Source organism: Solea senegalensis, linkage group LG7 (genome assembly GCF_019176455.1).
Source record: "Solea senegalensis isolate Sse05_10M linkage group LG7, IFAPA_SoseM_1, whole genome shotgun sequence".
NCBI classification, from domain to species: domain Eukaryota; kingdom Metazoa; phylum Chordata; class Actinopteri; order Pleuronectiformes; family Soleidae; genus Solea; species Solea senegalensis.
Window position 1 is genome coordinate 6,312,099 of NC_058027.1, and position 19,661 is coordinate 6,331,759.

The following is a 19,661-nucleotide window of genomic DNA, read 5'->3' on the forward strand; positions in this document are numbered from 1 at the left end:
AACATTGCCTTCTGTCTCCATCTGTAAAAAGTTGATTTTGGTGAAATGATTTTCATTTGACAGAAGTTGAAGGTTAAATAATTATACTTATTATTATTATTATTTTTTAAATCAGTGTACAATCACTTGATTATATAAACTCTTGTTGGTGTTTTTTTTTTTTCATTACCCCAATATAAGGCTTTTAGGGGCTGGGGCTGCTGCCATTTTGGACCACCATATTTGTACTTTTAAGTATAGTTATAGTATAGCATATTAGTATAATTCTAAGACTAACAATAGCTAATAGCTAGATTTTACACAGTATACCTTTAGACGAAAGTGGAGTAGTATGGATATCACCTAAATCTGCAGTATACAGGCATCAGAAATGAAATAGGAAAAACAGGGGGGGTGTTTGGTGAAATAACAATGGCATGGAAGTTAATTTAAGCACACAAACACTTGATCCAGCATGAAGACTGAGCACAATGGGATAAAAATAAATAATAAAGCATGAGCAAAAGTCCTGGTAGTCCTCTATACCCTCTCTTTCACCCTTCACTTTACCTTTAAGAGGCAATAAGTGTAAATAAAAGGCAGTGTGTTGGTGAAATGCCAGGGTCTGCATCTGTGTTATAGCATTTTTGTTTGGATCACACACCGAATGGCAAATTCTAAGTGTTTTGTACAACATGAATGTCAAGCTTTCTTGATGCATCCAGATCACAAAACAATCTAATTTTAAAATAGCGTGAACAAAAAAAAATTCCCTCCTCCGTCAAATCCTCCAAGATCGTCTCTAAAAACAGCCTCTGCCATCTCCCAGGATAAAAAAGAAAGGGTAAACTGAAACCAATTTTTTTTCCAGACGAAAGAGCAGAGGAGAGGCAGTTACTTTGCTCCTCAGAGATGAGTGTGCAAACAGCTGAAGAGCAAAAGGAAAAAGCAAAGGAATAATGATGTAGAAGGGGAAAAAAACGTGTGTAGAATAAAAACAAAAAACAGCAGAATTACAGGGGAATGTACCTTAGTTAAGAACAGAAATAGCAGAAATAGTCAGATGTGACATGTCTGTGGGAGATAATGTTATATCAGTGTCAAAATCAACTTTTTACAGTAAATACACCAGGTCACTATTCACTGAGTCACTGTCCCCCCTCATGGCTGAATCTTACATAGATTTTAATGATTGTGTGGTCACATTTTCCAAAAAACACTTCTAACCTAACAACCTACGGTTCTGTGTATTTTACTGTCAGGGAATATTAGAAAAAAGCACTTCCCATTATAACTTCAGAGAGTGGCTTAAATGTGCCAATATTTTCAAAAAAATAAATGTCTATCATTTATTTGTTTTTTCCTTTAAGAAAGCCTGAATGTGAAGACACCTGGTTATATAAACCGTCCAAACAGCTAGAGCACATCAAATCCAAAGGATAGAGTTTTCAGAGAAGCTTCTCCGCAAATTATATGAGAATTCGGACACATATTGAGTAGGAGTTTACATACATGAACTACGCGGACTGCTGAAAAAAGAACCTCTTCCGGTCCTTTATAGAAAATGCACATTCTGGTGGACCAGGGCTTCAGAAGCAGTCACAAGCTCCACAGATACAACAAGCTCTCCGCAGAGACAGTAAGGCAGTTTTTATGATCACCAAGGAAACCGTTCGACTTTCTGTATATGGCAGGTATTTTTTTTTTTTTTTCTTTTTTGGACAGAAAGTAAAAAGAAATTGAACACAAAATACACATACTTGTTATTGTTAAAGAAAATAGCTGCCCTGTAAAGATCTGCTCGGTAAAAATATTCAAACTGTTTGTCGTGTGGTTGTTGCTCTTTGTAGTTGGTTTGAATTATATTATTGATCAGCTGGCTCATTAAGCGTTCAACAGTTATTGTATTGGATCCAGCTGCTGGACCTCGGGGTAAAAAGAGGCGACATCTCAAAAGCACTGAAGCTATAGAACTGCAAAGGTGCAGCGTAAAGAGGAAAGGGGAGAAAAAAAAAAAAGACCAACGAAAACCCAAACTAAAGCAAACTCACAGAGTTCGACAGCTACTAAGGCAACTTTTGCCAAATACAATATAAGCCCATGTATATTGCAACACAACTATATATTAATTTAATAAAATACACAATATAGCTTTTGTACACATAACAATTTGGCTCAAATGCACAGAAATTGCAGTAAAATAATAAAAATATGTCAATTTTTTTCCCGATGTAAACACATCTAAACTGGATACATTTACACATATAATGATAGTATGTATAGCGTTAATGTGAAGGGACATTTCTTTATATTTTTGGATACTTTGTCGTCAAAATGATTGGCAGTGTCCTTTTCCAGTACGTCGAGTTTATACCCCACAATTTGACCATAACTCTAGGACACTTTTTTTGCTGAGATTCCTCATTTCTTTTTTTATTCTTTTTCTTAAAAAATGTATAAATATTTAGTTAATTTTTGGACACTATACATGAGTTCGTACATATAGTCATCTATATAATCATATAGATATCTTTTTTCACAGTAGAGGAAAAAATGTCCCTTTTTTATACAACTTGTGATTGCCTTAAGGCGGAGTCACACACGTGATAATTCACTGTACACAAGGGACTAAAAGCTGATGATGTACATGTAATAAGACATTTACACAGATGGCCAGTCGTGTGTGTGTAAGCAATAACGTATATATGTAAGTGTGTGTTTGCGTGTGTGTAAGGGCATCGGCGCATGTGAATAAGTGTATGTGTTAAAGTGTGGTGCACATGTATAAAATTGGTGCGCGCAAGTACACCAGTCAGCAACATGGACGTTTAAATATCGGCGTGAAAGAGACACAACTTACACATGTGGCTACAGATGACGAGTGAAACATGGTTACACTGTTTTTATAATTCTCCTTCAGCAGACCATCAAAGCCCGTTCAACCCCAAGTCCATGACCAACCCTTGTGAACGAACCCCTGATTTACCAATCTCTTCACGTTCAGATACAGGATTCATCACACATTAAACACCTACTGTATATTAATGTCAGAAAAAAGATAAGGTTGCTTTGTGTATTTTGGTCTTTCAATGTCCCAAATAGATTAGAACTCGTTTTTTTTTTCTGTTTCGGTGTCGATTGTCACGTCTGACCATGAGTAGTCCTTTTTTTTTTCAGTCAGTTTCTATGGCCATCACACAAAACAGAAAATCCATCTATGCACACTGAGAAATGTTGGGTTTCACGAGAGACCATGAACAACACACTTATGAGCTGGTGGGCACTTAGATAAGAGCTTGCGAGGTGCCAGAGGCAGAGGCCTCTGCAATTTGCTTAAGAATCCAAAACAACAAAAAAAGAGTTTATAAATTCAGCAGAATTCACGTTTGTAACCAAGTTCTTTTTTTTTTTTGTTGATAGGGATCTCAGCACCAAAACTGGTGACTGACATAATAAATGTTCCAATCATGGGACCAGAGTGGGTACTTTTCAACAACAAATACAGAGGAAAGAGCTCCTGTGGTAAGAGTCATTCAACTTTTTGATTCGTTTTGGTGACAGTTTTGTATGAGAGTTTGTTGGAATAGCCTCCTATTCCTGTCTCTACCTCTCCATTTTGTTCTTTTTTTTTTGCAGTCCTCTGTGTCACTTCCTGAGCGTGCCCGTGGCCTCGCTTCCTCTGCAGTCCTGCAATAGTTTGTCGATGTCTCTCACTACCTGGTCAGCATCCATTCCGTCACGGTTTGCGTCGGGCTCCATCTGCTCCAGTGGACACTCTATTTCGCCCGTCGCCTCTTGGCTGATCCGGGAGCGTGCCTCTGCGAGCACCTTGGCCACTGGGTCTGAGGGAGGCAAGGGCGGGTAGACCCCCTGCTCTCTGCTTTGTTTGGTTGGTGACAGGAACTGACCATCAGGAGGACCATAGTGCCCAGAGCAGGTGGCGGGAGGAGGTTTGCCTTCAGCCCCATCAGCTGGGCTTTTGACTGATGAGCAAGGAGATGTGGTGGAACAACCCTTGGTAGGACTGCTTGAGGCTGACGGTACCTCTTGGAGAAGTGGGCTGAGCGCCCGTTTTGCCTTTAAGTAGGGCTTGACATTGGCGACAAGAATAGTGTGGTCACGTCTCTCTTTTCCAAACGTACAGAATGTCTTCTTGCCATTGGGGTTTACAGTCTCGTAGGTCTCCGTCTCGGGAACAGTTTCCATCCCTGCTGGCACAAACATATTGTTGCGGTAGTCAATGCCCTCTGCCTGGTTTCCTCCAGCGGGGAACTGGGGCATCCAGCAGCGGTCAGAATGACCCAGTACACGGCACTCCTCAGTGCAATTCACACAATCCTCATCTGTGGATGAAAAGAAAGGCAGGGGGGAGATGAAAAAAAAAAAAAGACGTTAGATTTGTGTCAGGGTGCACAGAATATAGTAAAACATCACAGTGAGAAAGAAACATCCTAGCACTACTACAACCTCTTGTTTACACTGAAATTAGTCAGCATGTGTGAGATTTTTAAACAATAAAATCATCATGTTTTTGTCCCACTCCTGTGTCACCCATGCTTGAAATGTGATGTCACAAACACGATGAGCACAAATCGGGTCAGAGGAAAAAGAAAACAACAACGAGATCACTCAGAGAGCGCAGACCTTTGCCGAGTCTCCTTGACGTTTTTACATTTTGATTGATTCTCTGATCAACAGAAGTATCTGTGTAGACATTTACATCTTGAATAAGCAGGAAAGGATCTGTTCAAATCTGATGAGTTTTGACAGAGATAAGATTTTTTACAGTTTACAGTGATATCAGATTGGGATGTGGCGTCATCCGTGGGTAGATTCTTACCTAAATTGAATGGGAACATACTTGGATGACGATCCGTCACAAATAATAATAATGATGATGATGAAAGTGTATCCTGTTAATGTGAGAAAAATTCCCACCACCAGTTAATATAATCTTATTGTGGAGGGGCTGGATGTTGTTGCAAAACAGCAACGGTATTTTTTCATCCAGTGAGTCGTGACTATGTTTGCATCTTTTTTACTCCAGTCACTCATTTCAGCTCAACTGTGATTTTAAGATGCTACTAAAATGAAGCAAGATTAAATAAAAATAGGAATTTATACATCCCAAGTTGTAAAAAGTAAGGTTCTCCAAACACATTCATTGCACCAAAAATGTAGGCAATTAGTGCTGCATCTTGTGTTCCCACTAATACAAACAACATGGACTGCAGTCATTTGACCTGGGAGTGAATGGCGTTTAAACATTGCCACTAGTCAAAAAACAGTCTAAACCTGGAATTAAACAGGTCTTTTGATCAGTGGTAATGGGGTATATTAAATGGTACAGTACAAAGAGTAGGAGCTTAAAGTTTGGGACATACAGCCAAATTAAATGATGTAAAGAAGAAAGAGCCAACTATGGATGTCCCAATCCAAACAAACAAACACCTTTCCAGGGGGATTCGAGGACACCTGCTAGCACTTTCCAAGGCTCTGATCAAGGGGATGGCAGAGCATACAGAATGGATGGAGAGGGAGTGAGAGGAAAAAAACAACAACAGTTGAAAGTTTGGCAAAGGCATAGTGCCGTTATCATACATTCATGTCAGTGGGCTTTGAAGGCCTCCCTCGACAGGCCGAGTGTGCCAAATGGTTTGTGTTTCTCCCCGGTGTGTTTGTGTTGTGGGCTCCTTCTTGTTGTGAGTGCACGTAAGAGTGTGTGTGTGTGTGCAAGTTCCCCTCTTTCATCTCTATTCAGTAGGATGCACACTGGCTGATTACGGCAGTGCTCATGTCTATGTCAAATGGATGCAGAACTTGGGGAAAAAGAAAAAACTAATAAAATAAAAAAAGGGAGCACATTTTCTTCTCCTCTTGGGTGTGAAGAGAAAAACTGGGTAAAAAAAAAAAACTGGAGCATCTGCTTTGCCACAAATGGATTTTTTTTTCTCCATTGGCTGGGTGGGATGAAAGCGAGACAAGCCAAGCAATATCCCAACAGTACATATTGCGCAAACAAAAATGGTACAAATAATTCATTGTTTCTTGTTTTCACTGCCATTATTGACACTGTCGTATGCTGTAAATGGTCAGAACAAAAATAATGACTTAAAAACCCAGATTGTATCAAATCTGAAATTCTGAATGGTCCAGAAAGTGACATTTTTAGCATTAATAAAATGAAAAACCCATACGTATGATACATTTCATAATAACAACAATACATTTTACAATTCCATAGCTTAAGAATAAGTATTTTATATGTACTTTAAGCAAGAGAGGTGAAGAAGAACAGCTCTGCTTCACAAAAACTGAATTAATAAACTAACGAAGAAGAAGGAACCTGAGGAAGAGCTGTGTGAAAAGTGTGTTTACATGCTTTCTGGTACGTAAAAGCCACTGTAGTTCCTTGATGTCACTAATTCTTACACACTGGGCCTTTAAATTAGGCTATGCAGTGTTGGCAGTAGGGCTAAATGAGTATTTATTTTCAAATCTCTCGCTTTATTGGACAGTAACCAGAAATAATGTGAGCTTTGTTTGAACACTGCTGTTTCCAGAAAGCCGCGTGACTGGTTGCGTATTGCAGGAGCATTCACACACAAGCTGCATTTTCCTTAGCATCTGTGAGGCTGAGACGACGCACCGCTGCACACGGACATTAAGAGAAAGAGCCTCACATGCCCAACTGCACACATCGGCATCATGCAATCACAAGCTGACGTACAGGTGTTTTACCCACTTGACCCGTAAATGGGACTCAGTCCACACATGAATGAATTGAGCACCCAAACTGGTCACACCCACTGTCATTCACACGGACAGAAACAACATTTAACGCTTTAAAAGTCTCTATACAGGTCTATACAGTGTTATTAGCTCAGTTCAATGCATATTAATGAAGTGCAGACAGATGTTGGTTACTTTACAGTTGCTCAGGCTGACACAAGGACAAACATCTGAGCCCTCCAGTGTTAGAGAAACAATCGTAAGAGGACCTCTGTAAGTTATTAAGTTTTAATGTGCTTAAAGTGGTGTTGTTATTGAAAAAGCATCACTACGACACTGTCACATCACATTATATAATCTAATATTATTTGACAATTTATACATTGAGGAAAAGCAGAATTCAGACTGAGAAAAAAAAAAATGCAGATGAACTTGAGTTTTTTCAATTACATAAAGTACCAAGCTGTTATCACCACAATTGTGCTGATGCATTTGTTACATAGCCATGAGCAGCCATTGCAAAAACATAATGTTCACTGAGGAACACATATATTCAGCTCAGATGTGCCTTTCAAAGCATTTTTGTTCTTTTTCCGATATCAGATCCGGTGATGGGTAACCATCATATAAACTCATTCTGAAATATTTTTATAATTATTTTGCAAATTCTGGGAGATGCTGTGCCCTGCGTATGCTGTGTGTTTGACTGACATACAGTTATCACTAAGAAAGCATTAACTTTCATGGCACAAAGTTGGTTTTAACGTAAAGCATCTGAGGTAGTAGCCACTTTTGTCATGTTTTTGTTACTAAGCTTGCAACAAGCCAGGGTGGAGGCTACTGTGTAGTAAGGCTTTATCTATTGTTCAGTAGCTGGGAGCTTCCATAGTGAGCTTATCACTGGCCTCACGATACAAAACAGTGTGTTGCCTTCACAAAAGTTATAGATTAAGTTGCAATTTTTGGCAAATTCAGTGAAGACTTTCTTCTTCTTTGGTTTGCCACCCCCGATATATAATGTTGCATTACTTCCTCCTTCATTTTTCCTTTCCTCTCTCTTTTCGCTTCTGGCCTGTTTCCGTCAATACTTCCTCAATGTCTAGCAAACTTTGTTCCTGTGTGTACTTCGTCAGGTGTAACTGTAAATGGAAAACACAGCACTCTGTAGAGTAGAATGAAATAAACAACAGGAGGAAGCTATTAGTTACTGCAGTAGTGTTAGTAGAGCAGGGGTGCCCAAACTTTATTTAATTTATTATTTCCTTTTTTTTTACCCCATTTTTAACAGTAACATTTACATATAAATGCACTGTTTTATAAAAAGAAAAATATTTTCATTTTCACAATTATCATTTTCAAATGCAAATGTAGTCAAATCGAAGACGCACAGGAGTGAATAAAATAAAATAAAATTCTCTTGTCCACGTCCGTTCCTGGCCATAAATAATACATTATACAACCGAAGCTACAGGCCGTACAACATCTCACCGAGGGCCGTGATTGGCCGGACTTTGGCCAATCTGCAGTGAAAAATGGCAAGAAAACGATTATTTCCTTCTTATTTCGTATTTAGAGATGAAGGTGTTTTTTGTTGCATCTCGAAGATGTTGTCACTGTTGTTTGTGCTGACGATGTTATGATATGGTAGGAAACCTTATGTATATATATATGTATATATATATATATATATACATACATATACATATACATATACATATACACATATAGTCACTTGGCAACAATGGGCATTCAAGTAAAGGACAAAGGAAGGAGATGAGGTGACATGGGAGAATGGCTGCAGTGGGAGCAAAAAATCTGGCATGTCCTAATGGATAGTGCTAATTTAAGGACTACCAGGGGAAAGAGATAAAGCAGGCTCCCCTTTGGTTGCTGCCATACTCTTTGGAGTTTTCAACTGGATTAATTTGGACTGCAGAAGAACAATGGGTGGCATGGTTAAGTCCATGGAAAAAGGAAAAAAAAAAAGCACCAGTGTGGAGGACGCCTGCAGGCCTGGTGAAAACTGAATAAATGTGATCACTTAAAGGTCCACCAAGATTTCTCCCTTTGCCCCCAATGGCCGGTCATACTATGGTAGAGACCTCAGAGCACTGAACGGAATTGAGGTGGATGTCACATTTATAAGGAACTACGGAAGGAACTTTTGCTACGTTTTCAGAAGCAGTTGCTTAGTTTGTCTGCTGCCTCTGTGTGTTTTTGAAAATGCACACACAGTGCATGAAAAACATATAATATATATGTATTAAAATTGTCAGAATACAGGGGTGCATTTGCGTTACATGCAGTTTAAGTGTATGGGTTTGACACATAAAAGTAGTTTGTCATGCTATTACTCTCGCATAAAACACTATAAACCGCATTTTGATTATGAATTTTATTGTGTTTGTAATCTAATGTTGTCCAGTAGTATATGTATTTTTTTCTTACTTTCTTTGCTTGTTTCAAATGGTTGTAAAGTGTTAAAAGTGCTATATAAATATATTATTATTATTATTATTATTGTATCTTCTGCCTTTGTGATATTGCCTGTGCGATGCATGAGCATGAATTGGGAAGGGCAACGAGTCTGAAGAAGCACTGAAGGGAGGAAGTGTGTTTATTTTGCTATTGGGTTTAAATATCAACAGTCTTTCACCAAAATTGCTTTTCCTCCAATTTTGATGAAATTTTAAAAGTTCACAGGTTAGACAAACCCGAAAAAGCAATAACACGCAGCAGCCTTTAACAGCAGTCAAATCCAAAGGGTTTTTCATAGACTCCAAAGCAAATGTTGCAGCTTTGGTTCATTTACATATTAGTTTTAAATACCGTGAAGCATCTCTGCTGGTTTGAGGAGCCAAATGATGCAAACCAACACCACACTGCTAATTTCCACTGCAGACACTTGCTTGTTTGCTGTGGTGCAACAGAACTGGGGCAGCTTTATTTATTAAGGGGGTATTAGACAAGTCTATTCATATGAGCTTAAGTTCTGTATTAGTGATGTTTGCATATGCCAAAGCTAGCACCATTAGCACAAGTGGCATTTAGCAATATTTGACTTAGAGCCATGTCTTTTGCGGTTAACCTTCACTTCTGAATATCAATGGTTTAAACTTCCTCAAGAAGACCCTTCATCCTCAGAGATCGCATAAGGAACAAACTTTTTTTAGGACTGCCACAATTTGCGATGGTTTTTAATCATCGAAACAAATGAGAATATTCCTTGCTCCATATAAGAGAGTTGGATGTTGGATGTAATTCCTTCTTGTGAAATTTTCAATGGATATTAACCACTAATTTTAACAAATGTGTGACAAACTGTTCAACCCTCTGTTGCATCTGTTGTTACTGAACAACCAAAACCTGGGAGCTGCTGAGATGACTTCAGTCGCTACACCCTCACTGAATGAATCAGTGTACTCTCTACATTTGAATAAGTTTAGGTATATTTTCATCTCAGCACTATCTAGACGCACCCAGAAAAAAAACATGTCACACAGCAGATGTGCATCCAACTGGCACAACTCATGCACATTTCCATTTCAAATACATTTGAATGGCCCCTTAGGCTTTTTTTTCTTCCTTTTTTTTATTTAAAGCCAACTACTATTGTTTGAATGAGGTCTCTTTTGAAGCATTTCCACAATCATTCCCAACCAAATATGTAAAGACAACATTACTGAGCTGTAAAGCCACCAAATGGATTACATTGTGTGATGCATGGACCTTTACAGCAGAGGCGAGAGTGCTGCTTTAAAGACCACAAACTTTGGGCTAATACAATCTTTCATTGATGTGAACAGGCAGGCAGAGTGGACATGTTTGAGTGCACTTGGCCGGGCTGTCTGTGCTGTGTTGTGGGTCTGCAACCTAGATTTCTGCGAGAGTGCCCTCCTAAGCTGCAGAGATGAGCTTAGCCACTTCACAAATGTTTGAAGAAGCCAAATGAGCTCAGGCAAAGACAGTCTGACATTTCCTGTGTTGAGGCAGTTATCTGAAGAGGAGATAAGGTGAACTGGAAAAGAGGCAGCCACAGTCCAGTTCGAAATGGACTACAATTAACGTGGAGTGGGAGTGAGGCAAATGCACTGGACACAAAGCAACTAAAACAACACGGCAACGCTCTGAGATCAATGATTTGGATGAAAGTGTGTAAATAAATAACACAAACCTGACTGCGCTTTCAGAAACAGAATAAACTATTACTATAATCCATCACCGAGCCACAAGATATGAAGCCTACAAGACTACTGGTTCTCACCGCAGTCTGCTTGCATGCAGTGCATTCCAGACACACACAATTAACTTGGACCCTACGATGTCTTCATGCTCTCAGAGGTGATTGTCCATTCACTGTGTGCATATTAAGGCATAAATAATCCATGCAGACACATCTCCCTCTATTTAGTCGGAGGACACCTGCAATAGATTATTCATGTCTCAGCTGCACGTTCAACCTTGAGGCGTTCTCCTCATATCTATGGCTAACAATATGACATACGAGAGCGGGGGTGACATTCATCTCGCTTTCTCCCTCTGCTCTTCATACCTCCCCCCTCTCTTTTTTTCTTCTGCATGGTTCCACCAGCTGACTGGGATGGGCAACAGAAGCCTCCACCAAGGACAAATTTGACTGCAATGATTTGGCTAGCAGGGGTGTGTTCAATCTCCAGTTTCTCTCGCTGCATGGTTCCAGATATATTACACTCTATAGACCAGCAATGACTGCAATGAAAGCAGTGTTTACTCTCAGTCAATGATACCATATGGTATGATGGCGACGCACTAATAATATGCATTATTCATTTTTTTGTTGAATACATTGCTAAATGAACATTGAGTATGGTAAACCATCAAGAGCAAGAACCACAATATACAATATTTGGTGCTAGAATGACTCAAGTGGATTTGATTACATTGATCTGATGCAATACAAATCTTTGTTTAGTGTAGACATTAATGTTCAATTAAAAATTAGAAGAAGGAAAATCCATTACCGCGTACCTCCAAATGGATGTTGGACTGAAGACCGCAGAATTTCTTTTTTCAATTTATGACAAAGATAATGCACCATAGGTTTACAGTAAAGAACATGAGTCAGTTCAGTACTACAACCGGTTATTGTGACCTAATCTATGGAGAAACATTTTGTGAACTTGGTTATATAAAGTAAAAATCTGTCTGATGCAGCCATGCCCATCCATTTGCTCACTCTGTAGTGTCTTAATGTGCTTCAGCCAAAGAATGTCATCTTAAAAAGGAAGTTAAAATCATTACAGTAATAGAAACAGTGTATGAGAAATTCACAGGGATGGGGGCTTATGACTGCGTGATACAGTAAGGAACTAACAGTGTAGTAGCATCATAACATGAGAAGATGGGACAACAATCGGTTCACATATTGATATATTTGTATCTATAACTTAAGCTTCATGCGTGTTATTCCTGCAAAAATTTGGCCACTCCCATGGTTGCCGTGGCAAACCTGGAGACACTGATCAAATGAAGGGGTTGGAGTCTGTCTGGGTGGAGGCCTGCTGCATGGCTAGTGGGATGACAAAATGTGAAAAAACGTGTTTTTTTACCATAATTCCTGCAAAATTCATCGGATCACAATAAAACTCTGTCTGATCATAACCAGTCAGTGCTTGAGCCCTAAGAGATATAAACGACATTGGATTAAGTAGTGATATGCTACAATTACCCAGCATAAAGCATGACTGAAGTCTCTTAGACATCCAAAGAAAGTGAAGAGGGCAAATTTGGTCCGGTCAGGTTGTTTGAATCTTTGCAGCTGTTGTAGATACTTGACTGGAATCAGCTATTTAATACATAGTTAATTAATTCTATATAACCTTAAGAACTTGTTGAGGCTTCTTTATTTAAAACAGAGCTAGTAGGACTATCGTACTACCTTTGACAGGGTTAATTGCTTCGCTTTTGGGCACAATAGGCAGACAATGAGCGGGATGAACGAGCTCCATAGCTGCGAGTACTCTTAACTGCTTAGAGCACATGAAACAGATATATAATAACAATAATTGCAAAGCTGCTTGAAAGGAAATCCTTTGAGTAAAAGCAAAAAGGACACAGTGTCAAAGATGCATTTACCAACTCGGCAACATATCAAAAACAAGAAGTAGAAAGTGATGCGGTTTCACTGTGGTATTTGTCATCATACACTGTTGTGCCTCCAAAAAGCAGAGTGACAGGAAAGGTTAATAAAAGATCTGTTGATGATTTCCTGAACCAATGACGTACCTTATCTAAAATGTGGGAAAAATAATAAATAAATATATGTAAATAAATAGATGCCTCCATCTAAGTGACTACACAGGGCTTTTTTAGAGGAGGTTAATTCAGAATAAATTATGAATAAATTGAATATATAATTTCAAGGATCAAATTATATTCAGAAGCAGAGTAAGAGCATCTTAAATGTAGTGTGCGCTGACTGATGTGTCTGATGTCATTACAGGACAAGATAAATCCATTGTTCGTTGTCAAGTCTATTATATGTGCAAATGTTAATTTATACCAACTACGTCAAAAAAACAACTCATGGGAAAAAGAAAAGAAGCAAATGATGTGTTCCACACATAAAACGTGTTAGTCTGACTGAAATTTTCCTAAACATACTATGATCATGCAGTTGGGAGTTGAGTTTATATTGCAGTTAAGTTTTGATGATTTCCCAAAAATTATTCACATTTACGAAGCCGAAAAATCAGGGAGCTTGTTTTAATTACTAGCAAAGACGCAAAAAAACCCAACAATTTATCGATTATCAAAAATTAATTTAATATATTATATTTTATAAATATATAATATAATTTTTATTATATTACATATTAATAATTTATTAAATTTGTAATTATTTCTGCTCTAATTCCATATATACATTCAACTGGATCCAAAGGTGCACTATGACCTTGAAATGACATTGACAAATCATACTGCTGCAGTTTCTGACTAATGAGGAGAATGAATTTATGCTCTGGCAGCTTAAAGAATTCAATATTTAAATTGAATAGACGGTACCGTAGAAAGACACAGACTGTCGCTCAACGCGCTAACAAGCTATAGTTGTTTTGGTTGGTGATCTAACGGAACAGCTGGTAAACAACTGACACTAACAAGCTGGAAAAAGGTTCCATAACAAACAGTATAGCCCACTAATTAACACTTTTTCAAATTCTTTGACATTGACAACAGATGTATGTTTTGTAAAAAGTAAACCCAAGTCTTTATTCCACTTAATTTACAGATGCATTTTTCCTGTCGATTGCCAGACTTGGTTGGAAATTTGCAGCAAAGTGAAGGGTGACTGTGGATCAGTGGTAGAGCTGTTGTCTTTCAACTGGGAGATTGTGGGTCCAATTCCCGGCTGTGTTGTCTATATTTAGGAGTAACTTTAAATGTCTTGCTCAAGGACATATTGGCACACAGAGTATCGTAGCTGAGAATTGAACCCACAACCTTCCAGTTGAAAAACAGCTTGTTCTACCACTGATCCATTCCTAGAGGTAGAGATGGTAACTATGGAGTGACAGACTGTGAGTTTCATCTGTGCCACATAGACCCACTAAAATGAGGACAAACAATTGTGTTTACATTGAGAGTAATGTTTCTTTTTTTTACTTTATTAATCTGTTTGAAAATAAAAGTTGGAATTGCAGTGACATCCTCCTGTGACTCTACTTTTGTCATGCACTCCAATCTCGAGGAGGCAGAGTGTCGGGTCTTTATTGTGTAGTTATGTTGGATTTACAAGAACAGAAAACTATTATTGGTATCTCATTTTTCACGCTACCCTTTTTCTAATACTCCTTGAGGAGCATCCTGCGAGTGCAGATGCAACAGAAAAATACACGGCAAAGAGAATTGAAGGGTGGTGATACATACCCATTGGGACACATACACCCGCGCACATAATATCCACCATAGCAACTTTGGTTGATATGATTCACAACCCAGTGTCCACTGTAAAATGTCAAGATGGAATGAGGTTGATATTAAAAAACTCCAATAACACAGAGGTCAAAAGTAAGGAGAAATAGAAGATGGAAAAAATAAATAAATGTATTGATATATGTCTATATATATATGTGTCTATATGTGTCACTGCAACTGTGACAGTGCCTCTACTACAGTCATTGCCAGAGATTAAGGGTAAATTCAGCATTCACAAACTGTGAATTAATGTTCATAACAGTTAATACTATTATCCAGGTTAATTAAGGTATTAATTCAAACAGTATTTACTTGTTTATAAAGCTAATGGTAAAGTCAGTTAACACAGTAATAAATCAATTGTTTACCCGAGAGCTGAATAAGCATTAGTTAACTATAATTAAGCATTTACTCACCATCGTTAACACTCATTAATTGTCCTTATTATAAAGTGGGTCATTTATCGCTTCAAGAAAATTTCACAAATTCATAAGAAGGCTAACTTAGCCTGAATTTTACTTGCGAGTGATTTTGTGAATTGGGTCCATTTTTTAAAAGTGTGTACACTTCCATCTCTTTTGTTCATCTTGTTTGTCTGTTTTCTTTCCTTTCACTTAATTTCCACTTAATTAATCTGGACCACGGTGAGTCATAGATTCAATTAAGAACAGGACGATGCAGGGCTCCTTCAACACAGACTAACAGACAGAAAACAAACCATCCCTGGAATCCCGACTTGTTTTTGCTCCTCTGCACAATTTGATTTCTCAAACTTTCTGTGAGGAGGCTTCCAATATAGTGCATGAAGGATGTGTACCTAAATCTCTGAGTGTAAGAAAAAAAAAAAAAGTGTGCCTGTGTATCGGTGTGTGTCATAAAGCATGCTGTGATTTCCCTAAACACCCTTTTCTCTCTCCAGACGCCTGCCCCTCCTGGCCCTACATGCCCATCCCTTCTCGCTTTATTACCCAGCCCTGTGATTAATGTCCCTCTGTCACACACTGGGCTTCCTGGGGAGGAAGAGAGGGAGAAACTGAGACAGCACTGTGTACACACACAGTTCTGTGCAGTTATTCTTCTTAGGACAGTGCACTGACTTTCATTAATTTGGACAACCGAAACTAACCTTAACCATAACTAGTAACCAGTTAATGTCTAACCCTAACCTTAACTTGATCACAATTCAAATTTTAGTCCGAAACCAGTTCCTTCGAAATTAGCTCATTATGGACTAGGTTTTGGTCTCCGTGAAGACCTGACAAGGTCAGTGTTTATGCCACAAAAGGTCCCAAAGAGGTAACAAATACAAGAACACATACACACACAGTCTGGTTTGCATAATTCAAAGGACATTACATTGACTTAAATACATTGTTTTGTTTGTCCTCACCATAAAATGTAATAATGTACATGATGGGGACTTGATTTTGTCCACATAAGGAAGACAATTGTGTAGCATATTTAGGTCCCTACAACATGAGTAATATGTGGACCACACACACTCTAATGGTGTATTTTGTTGTGTGTTGAAGTTGTGTTGTGCCACCCCAACAAAACAGGAAGAGGACAGGAGGAACGGCAGCTGACAAATAGTCCAGAGCATCTGTGGTGGACCATGACTGCACCTGTTCACCAGGGGGAGCTTGCAGTGTGTGTGTGTGTGTGTGTGTGTGTGTGACACTTTGCTTTTAATCTCCTCACCCACCGTTAGCTAGCCCAGCTGATCCATGCAAGCAACCTCCCCCTCCCCACACACACACACAAACACAGATCCCTCAACACTCACTCCCAGCCAATCAAGGTGACTAAATATTTGAAGTGTGCGGTGTCTCCACTCTGACTGAGGCTAGTGTTTAGTAAATATAAAACAAAATTTCTTCAGCCGCCAGCTTTCCAAACAACATACACTATATAGGTACTGTATATGCTGCTTCCTGCCCACACAAATCAGACACAATCAATATCAAAATCAAATTTGGTCTGTGGCTCCCAATATTTAATAACAAAGTATTTCTGTTTATCTTTCAAATTTTGAATTTCCCCACTTATTACAAATAATGCAATCACACAAAACTACATCTGTAATGTATTTTTTTGTTGTTGTTGTTGTTGCCGTGAATTACGTTCTATCATCATTTCACGTATGGATTGATTCTGCTCATATCCCTTTTCTCCTCCTCATGCGGCAGCGCAGCGCCGGTGAAAATGGGAAACATTACTCAGGTGAATTACTTCATCTGATATTGTTATGATTCTAAACCAGAGTGGTGCTGGGGCAGCAGGTTGCTCTCTCTCTCTCTCTCTCTCTCTCTCTCTCCAGTCTGTTTTGTCAACAGTACTCCAGGAGACTGCAAGGCTACGGTGTTTTCCATGAAACGGCTGTTTTGGTTGTGTAGTCATCACAGTTTGCTGAGGGACGGGCATTTTAAACTGGCTCTGCGGGAAACCAGTCCATGATGTCATTTTAAAAACAGTTAACTGCAGTTTTAAATACACTTATCTGTTGTTTAGAGTACAATTATGAATTCACAGTTCAGTCACAAGTGTGTGTGTGTGTGTGTGCATTGAGGGAATGGTTCTGAATTGCTTTGCGTTGGTGTTTAAGCACAAGGAGAAGGATACTTCTTCCCCAGTGGAATAGCTTTTATCACAGTGGGAGGCAAGGGGATGTGGACACATAGCAGGAAATGCTTGGCAGCATCAGTGGGGGTGCCCGGTGGCTGGTGATTGCAGACACCAAATCAAGGACGTATATCTCAGGATCAAACGCATCCTCTCTTCAGGCATTCCCTACCCCAACTGCAGGCCTCTCCGTCAGCTAATACCTCACTAAGTTGTTCAAAGAGCACCCCAAGGAGAGAGTAGTTATGCATGGAAGAGTGAGAGATAGATGAAAACCCATGAAAAGAAGGAGGAAGATGAGCATAAGCTCATATTCAAACAGGCAAAAAAAAACACAGACCGCACACGCACAAAAGCCTAATCAATGATGAACAAGCAGGACTGTGTGCTGTGGGTGGTGAGAGAGGTCTGTGGGTTGTGGAGATGAGGGCCATGTGGAAAAGCCAGTGTGATGTTTTTCAAAAAGCACTTTCCTTTTTTACATGGAGGAACAATGAGGGCTCTTATGAATACAAAAAAAAAATTGTGTGCAAGTGACCGACCTGGTTACATAAAAGCTGTCACATGTATGTGCATGTTTTGGCACGAGTGCGTACGTGCTTGTCAGTGCACAGTGGAAATGCTCCTGAGTCTACAACTTGAGCTTATTGTTTATTGTTAACTGTCTTCAGTGTTCCTTTAACCCTCCCTCATTCCGCTGTTAATGGTGTAAAGGCCCATTTATACTCCATTACAGTAAACACTGACAGTTCTTCCTTCATGGGAGCTGTCACTGCATTACTCCCGTCCTGCCTTTGGCTGTTCACGAACGCGCCGAGCAATCGTTCACATAGCCGAGAGGCATTATGGGAGTAGCTCTACTGCGTACAACCTGGAAGTCAGACACCTTTTTTCAGATAGCAGGATAGCAGCAGGTTTGTGAAGGTTCTCAGTCAAGTCCACTTGCCTCCAGCTAACTACTGAAGAAAGCATGCGGGTATGTGACAGTGCATGGACAAGAATGTTTTTCCTTCCGTTAAGTGGTGATAAGCAATTGAATTTGCTCAGATGGCTAGTGCGGAGGATGTAAAACACAGGGGTGTTAACATGTGTTGAATATTGTGATAAAGTGTGTGTCATTTCTGCATTATATATATATATATATATATATATACATATATAAATATATCAAAATGAGTGTACTTGCATTAGCCAAAATGTTTCTCACACCCTTTAAATCCACAGACATTTTAATTCAAGGTAACAGACATTTTCCTTTTGGTTGCCTTTCAATCCACTCTACTGTCTCTGCTACAACTTTCAGGGCAAAATGAAATGTCAGGGTCAGCTGTGATGTCTTTTGTTTTATTGACCAATGGATCGTCACTACTCATTGCCGTTTCCAGGACATTCTACTGCCATACCTCTCCCCATGAAGTGCAAACACGGAAAGGGAAAGCAAACAAGACAAGAGTTCCCGCGATCCCACACTGCTTCCCAACATCGTCAAACTAGGTATTTTGTTAAGGTTCAGATTGATTGGACAACTAGCATGATGATGATGATGTTTAATTAAACACATTTAAAAGATACTCCATTTAAGCATCAGCATTTTTGCATTTTTTTTTCTGAGTTTCTGCAACATGCATTTTGACTTGTTCACACTTCGTCCACCGCTATTCACAGTTCCTGCAAGCTATAGCCTGTTGGTGAAGGTCAGCCCTGAGACAACCATATGGAAACACGGACAGGGGGAGGTGGATCTTTCTGTTTCTGTTATCTGTGATGATCGGACTAGACGGGGGAAGAAAAAAAAAACAACTAACTCAACAAACAGGTTGAACAGTAATGAACTCCCATGGGAACCAAGGCCAAACAAGGCAAAACCACAACTGTGACTTGTAATGAATATTCCAAACTGCATGGTTTTTGCAACTCGCCGTAAGTGTTTCTCACTGTCATAACTCGAGACAGAGGAACAGATAATTAACTATTTTCGTATTCTGTATTTAAGGGGGGTGCACTGTTCTCAGACGCACACAAGAAACACTGAAAGATCAGTTAGGGATGATCCTACCAACAGCCACTCAAACAAAACCTTATCATCCATCCCAACCTGTGACTTAAGACCTTGTATAATTCACATTTCCTCTAGCTATAGTTCTCTCTACTCCTCCTTGTTCTCCCACTCCATGAGTGTTTTAACGGTGGGGAAATTGTAGCAGAGCAGCCAAAGGCAAGCTATTAGATATAAATGTCTGAGAAGAACAAGCCATAACATCATCCCTCCTCTGTCGTCAAGCTATTTATACCCATCCACCAATTAACACGGAAAAGCTAGAACCTGGAAGGAAAGGCATATAAATAGTGTATCAGAACACTGACATGCTGGA

At 39.2% G+C, this 19,661-nt stretch overlaps 1 protein-coding gene across 3 annotated transcripts in view; it reads right to left on the reverse strand.

Annotated features, from left to right (window-relative positions):
- Positions 1 to 3,103: 3,103 nt before the first annotated feature.
- The window catches only part of pcdh17 (protocadherin 17), a 68,543-nt gene continuing 51,985 nt past the window's right edge, over positions 3,104 to 19,661 (reverse strand). For all 3 annotated transcript variants that reach the window (XM_044030091.1, XM_044030090.1, XM_044030089.1), the window contains exon 5: positions 3,104 to 4,322. In XM_044030091.1, coding sequence (XP_043886026.1) covers positions 3,625 to 4,322 — 698 coding nt within the window. In that variant the 3' untranslated portion in view covers positions 3,104 to 3,624. The remainder of the gene's footprint in view (positions 4,323 to 19,661) is intronic.